At 35.0% G+C, this 19047-nt stretch overlaps 1 protein-coding gene across 1 annotated transcript; it reads left to right on the top strand.

Moving 5' to 3' along the window:
* The first annotated feature begins 5442 nt into the window (after window positions 1–5442).
* Window positions 5443–9090, top strand: LOC141617291 (protein FAR1-RELATED SEQUENCE 5-like). Its single transcript, XM_074434473.1, has 6 exons — window positions 5443–5478; window positions 6114–6186; window positions 6670–6941; window positions 7241–8429; window positions 8564–8958; window positions 9061–9090. The coding sequence occupies exons 1-6, from the start codon at window positions 5443–5445 to the stop codon at window positions 9088–9090; spliced, it is 1995 nt and encodes a 664-aa protein (XP_074290574.1).
* Window positions 9091–19047: the final 9957 nt, after the last annotated feature.

The following is a 19047-nucleotide window of genomic DNA, read 5'->3' as shown; positions in this document are numbered from 1 at the left end:
GTCAGGCCGTTTTTCCAAGCAACTCAGTCATAGCATCGTCCCAAATGATAAATTCACACAGTGTCCGTCTTCAATAAGAATTTGTGTAAAAGTTGTACCTATTTTATTTCACCATCGAATGCATCTACACCAAAATGGTGGAAGTTCCATACAGTAATTCTATTCACTATAATCGTTTATTAAATTTATATTTTTTTTAAAGTTAATCATTATATCAATGTTCCTAAAAACATACTCGTGCAATTGTGTACGGGTTAAAAATTAATGTAGTCTACCATGAAATTTTCCAATATTTAAAATATTAGACTGTTTTAGTTAATTCTATATTTATGTTTCTTGAATTGTATTGTAAACCCTTTTAAATTTTGACAATTGTTTCGATTTTATAACAATATTTACATTGTTAGCTATTTATTATTTTCCATACATTGCATTTAATATACTCCCTCCTATTCTAAATAACTCTCCTATTTCATTTTTCGTCTATTCACAATACTCTCCCTATTTTCTTATTTGGCAAACTTTTATACTTATTTTAATCACTCCATCCCACAACAATACCCCACAATACTCATACTTTATCTTATTTTAATCACCTTACCCCACAACAATACTTATTATAATCATTTTACCCCACAACAATACTTATTTTAATCACATAATACATTCCCTCTCTCCAATCTCCTTCCCCACTACAATACTTTACCATATAATACTCCCCTCCCTTAATTACCGTGCCCTCAATGAAAGGGGAGGGTTATTAAGAATAGGAGGAAGTACTATATATCATGTTTTAACGCTGAATTCTTGCATTTTTTTTTCACGGATTAAAACATGTGTAAGTTTCAAACCCTTGCAATTTTTGGACGTGTTTTAACCTATTATCATTATAAAAGAAATAGAGTATAAAATATTCATGTATTTTGGTTAACATTTTTTAAATGTTAATCGTTATATCAATATTCTTAAAAACATACCCGTGCAATTTTGCACGGGTTGAAAACTAGTTATATATAATCTACCAAAATTCGAGGGTACCATGAAAATTTTCCGTTATAATATTGTCCATTTTATCTCTCTTTCTCCCACCTAAAAAAATGTTACAACTTTAAAAATTTAACATATAATTCAAGATTATGTTTAAAGTCTCTTATATAATAAGTATACTTTGAGAGATTCAATATATTTGGGGTGATACTTAGGTTCCAGGGATAAATCCAATTTATAAACATAGATCACCCCACCTTATGATAATCTTCTGATGTGGGACAATTCAACTATTTATACGTAATATATATTTATCACACATACATTATTTTTCAATGTGAGATGAATAACATATTTAAAAGTACACCATATTTTTTGAACCTAATTCGACATCCAACCCAATTTAATAATAAGCAAATACTATATTATCTATTAATATTCATACGTTTGTTTTCTATTTTTTTTTATCATAAATAAAATATGTGCAAATGATATGAACATATACTCAAATGATAGAATTTTTTTTAACACAATTCTAATTATATTATTTAAACGTATTATATTTACCACACCTTCATTATTTTTCAATGTGAGACATATAAAATCTATAGGTAGAAAATATAATGATATGAACTTTTAAGAGCTCTCCAAGACAATACTTAAGAGACTCAAAAGATTTTGGGTTGATGCCTAAGTTCCAAGGATGCCTCCTATTTATAATCATAGAATCATCCACCTTATGATATATTTCGATGTGGAAAATTCTATTTTTTATATGTAGTATATTTGTCACACCTATATTATTTTTTAATGTGGGACATATAACATACTATGAAATACATCATCTTTAATATGTGCAAATTATATGAAATTTATATATACTCTAATGATAGCATTTCTTACCATGAATCTAATAATATTATTTTCATAATTTTTTTACCGACATTATTTTGCCAAATGAAATGTAAAGGTTTTTATATAAAAATTAGAAACATCACTTGAATATAAAATAAGAAATACAGAGTATATATTATAATAACTAAAATATTTTCCAAAGATTAATTTAGGTTAGAAATCATTATTGTAGAGATAGTAATACAAATTCTTTTAAGAGCGCTCTCTGACAGTACTTAAGAGAATCAAAAGATTTTGGGTTATGACTTCTATTTATAATCATAAGATCACCCTGCCTTATGGTAATCTTCCGATGTGGGACAATTCTAATATTTATACATAGTATATTCATCACACTTACATTATTTTTCAATGAAGGACAAATAACATACTAAGTACACCATTTTTTTCGCACGTACTTTGATATCAACCAAATTTAATAATGAGAAAATACAATACAATCTACACTCTAATGATAACATTTTTTGTCACAATCTAATTATATAATTTTCATACAATACTTTTTTGTCAAATAAAATATAAAGTTTTATATCAAAATTATAAACATCACTTTAATATAATATAGAAAATGTATATATATGGGACAGTTCTATTATTTATACATAATATATTTACCACACCTACATTATTTTTCAATGTGGGACATATAACATACTAAAAAGTACATATATTTTATATAAAAAATTTTGGGTTAATATCTAACTTTCAAGGATGCCTCCTATTTATATTTATAGAATCACCCTACTGTATACTATTCTTTCGATGTGAGATACATAATTTAATTATTTAAACGTAGTATGTTCATCATGCCTACATTATTTTTCAATGTGAAAGATATAACATACCAAGAAGTACATGTCTCTTCTTAAAAAAATCACTATTCTATACATATTATTTTTCTTTGAAAGTAAAACCACTTAGTCTCGATCATTAGATATGGATCTCTACATCGTACATATAACGACTCATTAACGCTCTATTACTGTATTCAGAAGACAGCCATTAGTAAAATCTTTAGTTTTGTACTGTGTCAGGAGACTAGCATTAGTAAAACCTTTAGTTTTGTATTTTTTGATTTTCTTGTTCTTGTTCTTAACTCTTTCCCAGGTAGTTCCCAACAATTTCCACTTTATTTTTTATATAATATTGTAGATCATTATAGAAAATCTTAAGAGCTTTTTAAAACAATATTTATGAGACTCGAAAAATTTTGGGTGGATACATAAGTTCCAAATATGTCTCCTATTTATAATCATAGGATCACATCACCTTATACTAATCTTTCGATGTGGAACGATTCTACTATTTATATGTAGTATAGTCACCACACCTACGTTATTTTCCAATGTGGGACAAAACATACTAAAATTTATTCAATTTTACATACTAAGAAGTTTTAATATGTACAAATAATATGAAATTTATACTCTAATGATAACATTTTTTTTACCACGAAGCTAATTATATTATTTTAATAGTTTTTTTAACGATATTTTTTTGCCAAGTGAAATGTAAAAGTTTGATATAAAAATTGGAAATATTACTTGAATATAATTTAGGAAATATATATATATTATAATAATTAAAAGATTCTCCACTTTATTTTTTACATCAAAAATTATTATTTATGATACTTTCCTAAATTAACTTTTGATGATGTGGACGCTCTCAGATCGCTCGAAAAATCTCTTTTTTATATATATATACTAGATTTAATGCCCGTGCGATACACGGGCCACCAAGTAGTGTCGTTTATATTCTATTCTGTTCCAAACTTTCCAATCAATAGTTAACTTTATTTCAAAATCCATCACACAAAAAAGTCAAATGGATACTATCTATTGGGAGTTGGGACGGAGATTTTTGAGAGTGGATCACTCAATAAGAGTGTCATTCAGAGACAATTTTCTCCGTACCCCTTTAGATATTGTTAGTAACCTTTTTATTTTTGATCTTATACCAATATGACTATTTCATTTAGCCCATGTATTCAATCGGAGTAAATAGTCATTTTTTTTATAATTTCCTTGATTTTATTTGAGTTCTTTATTTTATTTTTTCGGGCAGTTTTTATCATTAAAAATTACATATGGAGTAGTTAACTACGTATGTTACTCCGTATTTGATTCGGTTTGGATATTGTGTAAGAAAATACATTTAAAGACATTTGATAACGGGTATGTACTTCAAAATATTGGTAATGTATGGACGTAGGGTGGATCCATGCATCTTATAGAATTTCAATGGTAACAAAGTTATGGAGAGTAGCTCAATCTGATTAAGAAAAATATCACGTACAAACATGATTGTCTGACATTGAAGTAACACAAGGAAGTTAATCACTCTATAAACCAATGTATCAATTTAGTTATTCATCCATTGCCAAATGCCAATTGCTTTAAGATGTTAATCTTATTTGTCAATGGTAATCGACTCTTTTTCCTTGTACGTACAGGTGTAGCTAAGACCTAATTACTATATTCAATATGATATTAGGGTGTAATTAAATAAAAGAGTAATTTGTATTGTCCATATTAGGTAGAAGAAAAAGCCATGATGCTTCCATTGAAAGTTATTCCTCACTTCATTTGGCGTTTGGAGTTATCGTTGGCTTATCTTCGACGTATTTGCCCATAGGACAACAATATTGCATATTTTAGACAGAGTTGGAATAATGTGTAAGTGAAATATTAAATTATAAATCTTCTAATCTGTATAAAATTAAACTAAACAATAAGTTTTTCTAATGAGACTATAGGTAGAGGTTGTAAATTGATGTGTGTAAGTATATAAAACAAGGAAAATGAGACAATATCTATTCTTTGTCTCTATGTGTTACCCTCGTTTTGAAGCTTAATTTATTTTACCACGAAACAATATATAATATATGGAAAAAATTCATGGAAACATGTAATAAGATCAGTTAGTTTTCCTTAAAACAAATAAATCTACTAACCCTAAAACGGGTAAGTAATCATCCCATTTCTACATGTAAGACAAATCTGTTGTTTTTTCCTATGCACCATGCTTTTGTCTTCTGTATATTACTTTACCTGTCTTAAGCCTAAGACGGGTATATTCGACTTAAATGAAACGTATCCATAATTGTCATAAAGAAGTCTAGGTAATATTTCAGGCTAAAACAAATAAGCATGCATACGTAAAACAATGACAAATTACAATCAAGTTAAACAATACAATAAACGGTATCCAGCAATACACAAACATGTAGAAGCGAAAGGTCTAAATTAGTTTGATAACAATAGTAGAATAACTAAAAGCAACGAAAATATACCCCGTAATAATTGGACTACAAACTCAATGTGAGGAATGGTATAAATCGTATGGCTTTTTTTTGTAGTTGCTTGTCCGTCAAGTTGTCCTTGCGTCAATCTCATGAATCCCTAAATCCCTACAATACAAAAAAACGATTTCGGCAGCTAAAGAGTAATTCGTCGACAAATTAGACATTACTTTCTAAGTAATAAAAATTGATTATCCATCTGAACCGTGCAAAGATCAATGGTCATTCATAAAAATATGTATGAAAAGAAATTGAATAATCATGAGCTTTACGTAATAAATATATATATATATATATATATATATATATATATATATATATATATATATATATATATATATATATATATATATATATATATAGGATCTATTACTCTCTTAGGGTGAGTCCGTCCTACCATTTCTAGCCATCTGATCATCTCTTAATCAACTCAATCGTATGGTTGAGATTAAATCTCAGATTTTATTTTTTAATTTTCAGATTTATATTCCAACTCAGCTTTATATAAACACCTATTTCTGCCTAATCTTCCTCATAAATCATAACAACTTTCTCTCTCTTCTTTATCTCTCTTCAAAATTCTCTCACGTTGTTACTTCACATTCATCTCGCAATTTTCTGGTGAATTCTGCTTATCATCTTTACTTGTAATTCTCATTATTTATGTTAAATTTGTGTACTGTTTTTTCCTAATTTGTTACTGTTATTGTTCTTAGACGATTTATTGTTTAATTTCTGCACAGCTTTTGAAGCTTACTCTGATCGTCATCTAAATCCGTTTCTGTTATTCTTTGGATTTAGGCTTCAATCGTAATTCATCTTCAGTTTCGTTTTCATCAAATTATGATTTCAATTGTTCGTTTTAGCTGATTCATCGTTTTAATCGGTATTTACTTTGTGTTTGCAGGTTTCTGTTTTAATGTCGACAGTTTCGTCTACTCCATTGACTAATTTTTCCGTTGAAGATGACATTCATCCCGGTTATAACATCGTTTCTCTATTTTTCGTTTTACACTCCTTTCTCTATACATGCATGTGCATTTTTTTTACCTATTTTTCATTGATTAGAACTAATGTTATGCTAACTTATGTGTTTTCTGCTATTTTATTGTTGAATTTTAATTGATTATTTTCATTAATCCACATGTTTATTTTAACAGATATTTATGTCACTGTAACACATATGCTACATTACTGGAACATGCTATATTTGAATATACGTTAAAAGTTTAACAACTTCACTATGTCACTTACTGTAACAGATATGATACATTACTATACCAGAATTTGTACAATCACTGTAACATGTTTTGTTTCATTCTTAATTTCACATCTTCACTTACTACAACACATATGCTGCATTAACGTAACAGCCATGATATATTGCTGTAACATGTACGACATACCCCTGTAACATACCTTGTTTATTCTCTGATTGTTTTTTTTACCTTTACATTATTCAGAGGTTCAATCTTGTCGTGAATCTGTTTTTACCCCAACCTGCACATCACATCCAACAGCAATACATCCACTTCAATTGAGCTACACTCCTGGTGGTAGTGAGAGATGTACTAGGCTAGTTGAGGAGTCGTTCACACCAAAACTGAAAATGCAGTTTGTTGACTTTGATTCAGCAATGTGTTTTTTTGTGGTATATGCAATTTCCTGTGGGTTTGAGCCAAGGCTGTATACTACAAAACGTACCCGTGGTGGTGAATTACTGAGGAAGTCTATTGTTTGTAATCGTCGAAGGATACGAGAGAAATAAAAATAAACTAAAGTGTCCTGTTACAAATGTTGAGAAAGATTCTACTGTTAAGCCTTATGTTTCAAGGAATGTTAAAATTACTAGGATTGGGTGTCCAGCAATGATGAGGGTTGAAGCGACGGGGGGTGGAGGTTGTAGAGTTGATCAATTTGTTGCTTTCCATAATCACCGTCTTCTCTCTATTAACGAGAAAGAGTTCCAGAAAGTTGTAAGGAAACTTTCCTATTTCCAAAAAAAAGTTAATCATTGATAATTCAAAGTTGCAGCTGGGAGCTTCCATTAGTTTCCAGCAATGCAAAGAATATGCAGATGGTTATGCGAATGTTGGAGCAACTTTGACAGATTTTAAGAATTTTGCTAGGGATGTCAAATGTTATATAGGGTTAAAGGATGCAACTCTCTTTGTTAATCATCTTGAAGAGCTAGCAAAAATTAAACCTGGTTTCTACTTTGCACGTGAGATTGATGATCAGAAGTGTTTAAGCAGGGTGTTTTGGTCAGATGTTGAGTCTAGAAAGAACTATGCTGAGTTTGGTGATGCTGTTAGCTTTGATGCTACGTACGGAACTAATAAATATGGTATGATTTTCACTCCGTTTACTGGAGTTGATCACCACAAACGGTCTGTCACATTTGCTTGTAGTTTGCTTGATCATGAGAATGAAGACTCCTTTACATGGTGTTTCAAAAAGTTTTTGGATTGTATGGGTCAAAAGGAGCCTTTATGTATCGTAACAGATCAAGGTGTTGGGATGTTACTTGCTATTCCTAATGTTTTTAAAACAGCCCGCCACCGTTTTTGTATGTGGCATATTATGGAAAAAGTTAGTTCTAAAGTAGGTGCAATCACATGCAAAGAGACTGATTTTCTCTCTCGTTTGCATTCGGTTGTTTGGGATTCTACTTTAGAACCAAAAAAATTTGAAGAGAAGTGGCTTGCAGTTATGAATGATTTCAACCTTGTTGGCCATAAATGGCTTTCAAGCATGTATCGTGATAAGCACTGTTGGATCCCTGCCTATTTTAGAGACATGCCAATGGGAGGGTTGTTAAGAACAACTCAGAGATCCGAGAGTTCAAATTCCTTCTATAAGCGTTATCAAACTCATTTTGGAACTTTGGTTGAGTTTTGGATGCGGTTTGAAACTGCCATGGGACAACAGCGTTATTTGCAAAAATGTCATGATAAGGATAGTGAGCACAGTTTACCAGTCACTTCTGCGGTGGCTACTAAAATTGAGTTACATGCTGCATCTGTCTACACCCATAAAGTGTTTTATGATGTTCAAGTTGAATTGAAGAACACTTGTTCTTGCGGCCTTGCTGGTATGCCTGTAAATGGGGACGTTCGTGTATATGACATTAATGATGAGTTGAGATATTCTACATTCCAGGTTTCATATAATGTCGCAACACAAGAGGTTACTTGCAGTTGCAAACTTTTTGAAAGTAAAGGTTTACTTTGCAAGCATGTATTTTGGGTTTTGTTAGCTAATCTCCTTAAAAGCATTCCTTCCAAATACATCGTTCCTCGTTGGTGTAAGGCTTCATATAGAAACCCTTTCTCAATTCTTCTGGCAATATCATAGAGGACTGTGACCCTGCTGATGTTATCAAGATGGAGATTTCTAATGTTTGGTCAGAGTTCTATTCCACAATCGGTGTTGCAAAAAGCTTGCCTGTTGATCGCATCAAAGAATTAGCTGCTCTTTTGAAGTCTTTTAGAGAAGAATTCAGTCCTTCGTCCTCATCAGAGGTATTATCCAAGGAGAAAGAGATAGAGCAGCTTTTGGGTTTTACAAGTTCTTCAGAAGTGACGATCTTACCACCCAAACAAGTCAGGAACAAGGGTAGCGGCAAAAGGCTTTTGTCCAGCAGGAACGAGTCGATAGCAAACGCACAGAAGCCTAAAAGACTTTGCGCCTGCTGCAAACATATGGCTAACCATGACAAACGCAATTACCCTCAAAAGGAATTAGATGATGTATTCTCTCTTACATTTTATCTAATTATCTTGCTTTTTTTTCAGATTAACTTTCATTATTCTTTTGTGATTAACATCATTTCTTGTTGCTTTTCTTCACAGGCAACTTCAGAAGATGATGATGCTGTTTGACTGATGCTGTTGCACTTGTGGAATTAGTGATGATCAACATGGACATTAATACAATTCAATTTTAACATTACTTTACGTTTTTTGTATTCTTCATATATTAGGTTATAAGAAAATACAGTCCTATCAAACGATTATTGTGATTTTTTGAGACATACATTTTTATATCTACACAGGGTTTTGGAAACTATGATTCTTGCTGTAATAGTACTTGAGACAATGTCATTGTGATTCTCAATAACATCATTCTAACGTTACTATAACATATTCAAAGTGTTGCTGCAACAGACACTATTGATTGTTTCCTTTTACTTTTCCAAGGTAATCATGTTGTTTCACTGTAATATCATCAAACTGTTACTAAAACATCATAATATAACTACTGTAACAACATTTAGAATGTCAATGTGATGATGTTGGCAGCAAAATCACTGTACTTGAGACAATGTCATTGTGATTCTCAATAACATCATTCTAACGTTACTATAACATATTCAAAGTGTTCCTGCAACAGACACTGTTGATTGTTTCCTTTTACTTTTCCAAGGTAATCATGTTGTTTCACTGTAATATCATCAAACTGTTACTAAAACATCATAATACAACTACTGTAACAACATTTAGAATGTTAATGTGATGATTTTGGGAGCAAAATCACTGTACTTGAGACAATGTCATTGTGATTCTCAATAACATCATTCTAACGTTACTATAACATATTCAAAGTGTTGCTGCAACATACACTATTTATTTTCATTTCTATTTTCTAGGTAATCCCGCTGTTCCACTGTAACATCATCAAACTGTTACTACAACATCATAATACAACTACTGTAACAGAATTATTAATGATGTTACTGTAACAGGCATTGTTACAATAACATCATCAACCTGTAAGTATAACATGCTAACACAATTACTGTTTTGATTGAAAATGCTCGAAGTGAACATGTGCTGGAAATGCTGGTTTAATTCACAATAACATCATTCATTCAATACTGTAACAATAAAACACAATTACCATAACAATCTGTTTTAACTACTTTAACATATGTTCTCCAGAACACATTTACAAAATGCATAAAAATGAATTAACTTCATTTCTTTCCAGCATCTCCACCATCTACTTTTTTCTTTTTTGGATAGCCTTCTCTCCTTGCTGCTTGTTTCAACACAAAATATTTGAATGTGCGAATAGATATTTCAGCACAAAATATGCGCCTTGTAATCTTCTTGCCCAGTTGAGATTCATACGGTTCCCCCTCGTATGCAATCATGTGCATCATTAAAAAACATCCTGATTCCTCGTCAGTGGCATCATGTGTCCGCCATGGCAATTTTGTCTCAAAGATAGGGAATCCTTCTATTGCCTCTGCATCCTTCACTCCTTTACTTTCCAAGTAATCACTGAGTACACCAGCCTACATCAAACAAGACAACACTCTTTTAATTTGTCTTTTAAAACTGTCACAAAGTGTTATTTGAATATTTGAATGTGCGAATAGATATTGACACATACCACTACTCTTGTAATATAATAAACATTGCTATCCTCCCATGATTTATGAATCACGCTGTCGAGTACATCCACCTTCTTGCTTGACATGTCGACACACATGCAAAAGTAGTGTCTTTCAGCATATAAGGGGATAAAAATCAGTTCTGCCTCAAGATTGCATTCTGAGTTATCAGCTATAAACCTATCCCAACACTCATAGACACTGTTAGCTTGTGTATCAACCTGTGTACCATTGGATTCTCTTTCAACCAGAGCATTGATGTCCTCCTGATATATTAATAACAAGTCAAATGAATGCACATTCATTCACAATAACAGACTTACTCAATCACTGTAACATACATGCATAATCACAGTAACAGTTAAAGATGATCAGTATGACTACTTACCATGTGATTTATTCCAAAAAACATAAGAGTTTTTGTGCCTTTCTCAGTGTGTGTTATGTTATTCAGTAGCATAGCCCAACATTCTACGACATTTTGATTTAGATGTACTGTTGGCATCAACGTTTGTATATCTTCTCTTGTTAAACTCTTTTTTGCATTATACACCACCACGGACTCTCTATGTCCAAAAACAATTACCAGTTAACAGCTTACATGTGTTATTACATTCCCTTTTACAGTAGATAGGATTCAATTTTTAATACCTTTGATCAAATATGTAGTCATCCAGAAAGCAATAATCAGCCACCTCCTTCCTCGTAATCAATATCAATGAGAAACGCGATTTATTATTTCTCATAAATCTTGACACAAGAATAGAATTAGGTTCTGGTTCTCCGCAGTATAATGTGCAGCCAATGCCATCTGATGCTCCCTTTATTCGACTGCCTAAGACTGACATAGGTGTCTTCAGATAGTCATCACAGCTGTTCTGATTTTTTGCTTTTGGTGTTGACCATAATCGTTCTTGTTCAAGTCATGTTTTCAGTTCATGCAAATAATATTACTTACAAGTCGCAAAACGTATGGAATATAATATGTATCCAAAGAGTTTATACAAGACCCTTACTCTTTGCTTCCTCTTCAGCCTTTTTCTTACGCTGCTCAACAAGCACAGGCAGTAAAGCTTTTCTTTCAGTCTTGATTTCTTCAACCTTCTCCATCAGTTTATCTCTTGTACTATTAAGGTCACTCGTCACAAGTATTGCTAATATCTCTGCCCGATATACAATCCTCGTTGTCGCATTTCCAAGGTCACAATCAAATAGCTTACCAATGTAAAACAACATGTGAAACATCATAAACACTCCACAGTCGACATTGTCATGCAATTCTGTACACTTCCACTTGAATTGCACATTTCTCATTGGAAAACTTTTAACCATTTCGCCCTTTTGAACACCATTTTCAGCTAGAAATGCTCCAAACATATGGGCCTGCTTTACAACAATACACATTCAGATACTGTAAACATTTTCAGATACTCAGTTCTTAGCTTACAACAATATATCAAATTGCAGTTGCAAAAGCCACTAGAAAACGTACTGTTATCATTGCCATGTCGACATACTCATTTTCTGTAAAGACCCCTCCATACTCTCTAATGTCTAAGTAGTCAATCTTCTTGTCAATGAAATTTATACAAGCACAAAAGAAGTGCTTATTAAATATCATTGGAATGAATACCTACAAAAACATCAAGAAACAAGCTTTTTAGATATTGGCAGTCATACATTCTTATAGTTTCTTATTGAAAAAGTTTGAAACTATTTTTTCTTACCATGTCAGAATCCAAATTCAATGGACTTTTGCAACACTTGCACCATCCTCTCCATGCATTAAATATTTCTTCCACATATCCTGCCCTTTTATCATCTTCTGTTGTCCATAAGCTAATGATTTGTTCCTGAAAATTGAAAGCTTAAATGTTGTCATTATGCTTACTAGTATAACATACTATTTCAATTACTATAACATATACATTCCTTCAGAGTAACATACAATATAATTACCAGTATAACATACTACTACAGTTACTATAACATAAAAAACCCTTCAGAATAACATACCATATGATTAATTCCCAAGTATAATCTGTAGGGTTCATCAGTCAGCACCGTCTTGACAATCAGTTCATTAAGCATAATTGACCGACATTCTATGACTGATGTTGTTATCAACTCATCGGCCATCATACTTTTTGCATCATCCTTTGACAGAAAGTGCAGCAATCCAAATGTTGCTAATCTCTCACTGTAAAAAAAAAAACAAGTTGTAATATGCAAATGTATATCATACAAATATAGAAAAATATATACGAATGTAAAAAGTTGAGTTGTATACTTACTCATTGTTGTAGTTGTGGTCAGTTAGGTAACAGTAGTCTACTACCTCCTTTCTTAGTCGAAGAAGAGGCGTCATCAACTCACTATGTTCAATCATGTACTCTGACAACAGAATTGTCTCCTCTTCTGCATGTCCACATACCAGTGAACATCCAAAATCATAATCGACTACATCCATACATTCTTCTTCTCTGTTTGTGTGTAGTAGATATGAATGCTTATCAGTTGTTCTGTCTTCGGTGGCATCTGAATTTCCATTTGCTGGTTCTTCCATGTTTGTTGTAGTTGAAGTCTCTGCCATGTCTTTATACTCATTCCCATGGTCAGACTCGTAGCTGAAGTCGCTGCTGTTTGTATTCTGTGAATTCAGCAAATCCCCTTTGTCTGTTGTCCCCTCATTCAATGTTTTTTTAGCAGCAGGGTTTACGGCTTCCTTGGCTATGTTTAAAACAATTTCTTCTAAGCCTTTTGCAATATTCTGTGGTGACTCGTTTGCCTTTGTAGCATTCTGTTGTTCTTCATCTAAGGACTTGTTGTATACATTAATTAATTCTTCAAACTCTTCAAAAGAAGGTATATCAAGGCTTTGGGCATGTTCCGTCCTCCTCACCAACTCGTCCATATAAGCATGGTACACGGGATTCTTGTATAGTTGTTTGTGTTGGAGCAACTGAGGTACTCGATTTTGCATTGCTTTTATCAGGCACACCTATTTCCGACCCTACTTTTCGCTTGAATATCTGCATACATTCAACATTTCTTGCATGGAAAAGGTCAGAATCCCTTTTCATCTCGAGGAAGAGCAAATGAATGTCCTGTATAACATTACAAGTAAGAATTATAAGTACTACTGTTATTTAAGTTTTCAAAAGAATTAGCATTAAAAATGATTTTTACAATAACTACTATGTTCTGAACTTACATCAATGGCCTTCTTTAACTGTTCGTCTGATTCAATTCCTGGAGGCAGTTCCATTGCTACATACACTTTCCCTCTCTCAAATCCAGTTTTCTGACTCCCATCTTTTTTTCCCCTTACTTGCGAAACAGTTTCTGATTTTTGCAGACAGATTGGATATTTTGTCTTTGTCATTGTCCCATCTCCCAAGTATCCTACAGCTTTCTCATCACCAACTCTTTTCTTCAACTTTTCATCTGTCCAATGTTGTATTAATGGAAGTTCAGTTGGTTGTACTTCTCCTCTAAACTCGATTCTATGCATGTATGCCAGCATGAGGAACATAGTGCATCCGCAAAGACTCTTACTACCACCTTTAAACTCTTCCACTGCTTTAACAAATTTCTGAAACACATACTTGCACCAATCTAAATCTTTGATTTTCGCAACATCTTGGACAGCGTTAAGCAGCTTGATGTAATACCCGTCCTTTTAGAGACCCTTTGACCAGTGTTGACCGACCTTGGGAGCGGGAATAGTCCTAAAAAGACGTACCAAAGTTATCTTGAGTTGCGAGTTGGAAGTGGTACTCGATAGAGTAGAGGCTACTCGATCGAGTAGCTTAGGTACTCGATCGAGTAGGGGGCTACTCGATCGAGTAGGTTGGGTACTCGATCGAGTATCGAGTTTGCGGCGAGGGTTTTATATCGCGTTTTGTTAAATCCGCAAATCATTTCCGCCTCATTCCTTCCATCCTTTAGTCGCCTCTTTCCCTTCCCTTTACCACAAAACCTCCATGGAAGCCCTTTGAAGGTCCTCGTGCCTTAGGAGAGCGTAGCTTGAGTCGGGTAGCGGTCTTTTGCTGGGTTTCTCCTTATAGGTATGTCATAATCATCATCACTTTTCCCATTGTTGTGATTAGGGTTTGCTTGATAGTAATAGATAGTTGATTTGCCCTTATAGGCTTTGCTTGGTTGCTGGTTATGACATGGGTCGGCGTGGATTGGTTGCGGTTGCGTAAAGGTAGGTTCGCCTACTCAGTTTCTGTAGATAGTCTAGTGTGTCGATCGTTGTATCGTTGTTGTTGTGTTGTGATTGCGATCGTGTGACGGTATGTAGACTATTGTGATTGTGATTGTTTGTCTGTGGTTCTCGAGATGCGTTCTCGGCTGAGTGGAGTCACTTGCGGGAGTGGCTTCACGCCCTAGTTTCGCCCTTCATGGAACCCGCCTCGGAAGGGGATGTGCACATTAATGGGACAGGGTTATCGCTCGGTATGATGAGCGGGGCTTAGGTGGGAACGGTTGCGGTCCCCCACTGGCAGGGCTGGTCCAGTGGATAGTCGGTGACGGAGATGGAGTGGAGTACCTGATTATGATTGTTTGTATTGTGTTGTTTTGTTAGTTGTGGTTGACTTGGTTGTGTCTTATCTCAGTACTGACCTTGTGTGGTTGTCTTGTTTGTTTATGTGTCTGCCGTGATCCCCTATGGTGAGCAGTCTGTCTTAGCAGGTGTTGATGTGGTTGCTAGCTGGAGTCCGGGCAGAGATGAGTCGCCACGAGATTTAATAATTATAGCAAGTAGTCTTTGAGTTGTATCTTTTATATCATTAGTTGGATAGATGGCTTGTAAAGTAATTTAATAGTTCTTTTATCGACACTTGATTATTACTATCCTCGGGCAACCGAGATGGTAACGCCTTTATATGCTAAGGAAGGCCTAGTTAAGGCTCCTCTGTATATGGGGGTGTTACAAAGTGGTATCAGAGCGACGATTTTGGAACCTGTAACAAATGAAAATAATGAACGTAGTGATTCTAATAAAATGAACCTGGTGTATGTGTAAAGGGAGCCCCGCTGATGCTAGATTTTGGGTGAGTATATTTCAAAATCTTGGCCCCGTGACACTTAAGCCAGTCACATGGTATGGGAATGTGGAGTCCGTGTGTGTATGTGTGATATGTATGTTAACTGAGTCGGAGTTGCCTCTGGTTAAGTCGTTGCTAGAGTTAATAAGTGTGATAGTGGCATTTGGGCAGTGTCAAGTAATCTTTGGTGGCATTCGTAAAGTTCTTGGCGTGATTAGTAAGCTTACACAATAGTTATAATATGCGTGATAAAAGTTACGTAGTAGAGATGCGTGAGAATGTGAAAGTGAATGTCGGGACATGAAAAGTGAAAGTGTTGGTATATGTTATAAGTTTACGGTAATCATATACGAGCTTATGAGTTATATCGTAATTGCTATGATGATAGCTATAGAATAGTTGAGTTGTAATTTGAAGCATGGCATATAGTAATGCGTTAATACCTTGTTTATTGGTTGAAATTTTTCCGCTGCGTAATAATTGAATTGTGTAAGATGATTTACTTATGATTGAATGTGGAAAGTGATAGATTAATTTGTTATGAAGTATATGCAATTATATGTCATGTGAAAGAATGAATTAATGTTATTTACATGTTTCAAGTTGAATGAACGCAAATGGGTAGTAATGTATAAAGTAAGTTCAAGGATAACAAGATGGCATGATTATGTTTATGAATGACTCGGCCGCGAGTAAACCGAGTTGGGCAATTGTGTAGCGTAGTAAGGCGATATGTTATGCGTGGGTAATGATTGTAAAACGTGATTGAATGTGATAATTAGTGCCGAATCCCGAACTTAGTTTGGAATCGACACGCCTTGATGTTGTTTTGCGGGTATCTTCAAAGTTACTTAGTTCTTCTGACCAAGTACTTAACTACACTTGACCGAGTGCGGGTGTTTACTAGACCGAGTAGACCTCACTTGATCAAGTTAGGAAGCTATGACGTCGGGATGTGGAAATTTCTGCAGACACTCGATGAAATGGCTCCTACTCGATCGAGTAGGGTGGTACTCGATCGAGTACCCGAGGCACTCGATCGAGTAGGTTACTGTGCAGTGAGACATACGGGTTTCTTAAGGCCCCAATTCTTTCCCACTCTCCTCATTCTTCATCTATATTTCGACACACCTAAACCTTCATTCCTCTCAAAATCTCTCATACTCTTGGGTTAGTAGTGATTCTTGGGGTTAATTTCCTTGTTTAATTTCGTTCCTTTACTTTATCACTTAATCAAGGTATGATTTCTTCTCTATTTCTATGTTTTTATGCTTTAAACTGGTTGAGGATGGTTATGTAATCTGAAATTTTCGATTTGTATGGATAGATTGTTGCTTTTAATGGTTGAAATATGATTCTCATGCCTACTTTTCGTGTTTGTTGGTGATTAAATGCTGTAAATTAGACTAGAAATTTGCAATTGGGGGGCCGAAAATTCTAGGGTTTACAAAATTGAAATTGATTTTTGATTGATTTACATTGATTAGATGATGGAATTAAGTATTATACATTATTTGTATCATGTTGGAGAATGAATTTTTGATGATTTTCACCTTAGAAAGTTGCCTTAAAATTCCGTCTTAAAAGTGCCTTAAGTGGAAATTCGTGATTTATATGTGGAATTTGGCATTGTATATGAATGCTTAAGTAAAGGTTGAACTTCAATATGATAGTAATGATGATAAATGATGAAGAACATGTCGAAATAATCACAGCTGTAGAGACCGTCTGACAAGCTTACCTGAGTTAATTTCTTTTTCTAATATTGAAGATGATGATCATATGTCCTAAATTACTTCTCCGTGAACTTGTATACTTGCCTCACATGTTGTTGGAAATGTTGTGGAGTAGCCTTAGAATCATGCTAGGATATTGGAATTCGTTGAACATGTGTATTCACCATGATAAATTTTTCCTAGCCGTGGTTTGTGAGTGGTTGTAAACTGAGTTTATACATATCAATTCGAGGAAACTATTGGTGAAATGTGTGTATCTAGCTGAGCATTCAAGTTTAAGGGCATGAATTATGTGCTTCAAATATCAAACTGGTTGAAGGGTTAGTGAACTTTACAGAGTATATAGAACCCAAATTGCATGAAGTATATGTTTACATGTTTTATACAAAGTTGTTTACATCTTGTGCCGAAACAGATGCCGAGACCAACCACAGGGAACCGTTAGAGTAAACGGGGAAGGGCTTCGCAGCCCGAACCTGGGGAGGGTAGTAGACCTGTGGTACCCGCAGTTTCAGAGTACCCCAATGTTGTTTTTGTCGACTTCAAGCAGAGAGAGCGTTTTGTAGCTTTACAAAAACGCAAAATGAGACCTACGAGGTGTATAGACACTACTTTGTTGGAGGATTTGGGAATAGAGACGGATGTCCGTCACATATTCGAGACCTTGGGTTTTACGGGTTTGTATAGGCTGAGGAAACATACTTATCCTTTCCTCACTTTGGAGTTTATGAGCTCCTTTAGCTATGACCAGCGACCGGGCCGTCGAGTTTAGGTTAATGAACACCGGTTTTACGTTGACTATGGATTTGTTTGCCTCTCACCTCGGGTTGGCCAAGCCTCCCAAGGACTCTATCACCGATATCCCAGGAGTGCGGTGTCTGCCGCCGATGCCTTGTCGACGGAAAGCAAGCTCCCACCTCGAGCAACATGTTGATTAATGACGTTCAACATGTTACCTTGAGGGTCTTTCTCCGTTCTCTTTTGAACCTCCTTTATGACGAAAAGGATATCGAAGAACTGAATAATCATGAGGTCTTGCTTCTGATGTCTTACCTCAACCCGGAGCGGGCCAGGAAAGTGGTCTTTAATGCTCCTTCTATGGTTTGTTCTGCCCTTGCCTTGATGGCTTCTGCCTCTTCCCGGTACCTGAGTTGTGGCGCTATCGCCACTCGGTTAGCTGAGAAGCTAACTTCTTTTGAGGGTTCTTCGGAGTACGTGCCTCTAGCTACCCCAGTGCCCACCATGGACCGTGACTACTATCTCGACCTGAAGTGGTTGAGGACCTTGGCTGACGGTAGCCTAGCGTGGAGGGTGTGGGGCATGAGTTGGATGAAAATTCCAGCTCCTGAGCACCTCCCACCGACGGAGCCCTTAGAGCCGGCGGTAGTGGCTGTGGATGTGGACGATGAGGAGGAGGAGGAGGATAGACCCCGCCAGCTGCAGACCTATTTCATCGACGACACCATTCTCAAGGTGATGCCGGAGCCGACCAAGGGCGAGAATGCGGGAGTTGCGGTGGTGGAGAGACCTAGGTTGGGGAGAGGACCCCGTCGAGTGAGGGAGAGGGCCTCGGAGACTAGGCCACAGCCGGTAGCGCCACAGCAGCAGCAGCAACCTTTCCCGTGCTACCCTTACCTCGACACCCCG

The sequence above is a fragment of the Silene latifolia genome, chromosome X (assembly GCF_048544455.1).
Source record: "Silene latifolia isolate original U9 population chromosome X, ASM4854445v1, whole genome shotgun sequence".
NCBI classification, from domain to species: domain Eukaryota; kingdom Viridiplantae; phylum Streptophyta; class Magnoliopsida; order Caryophyllales; family Caryophyllaceae; genus Silene; species Silene latifolia.
Note: the sequence above shows the minus strand (reverse complement) of the source record. Positions and strands in the feature narration are given on the sequence as shown.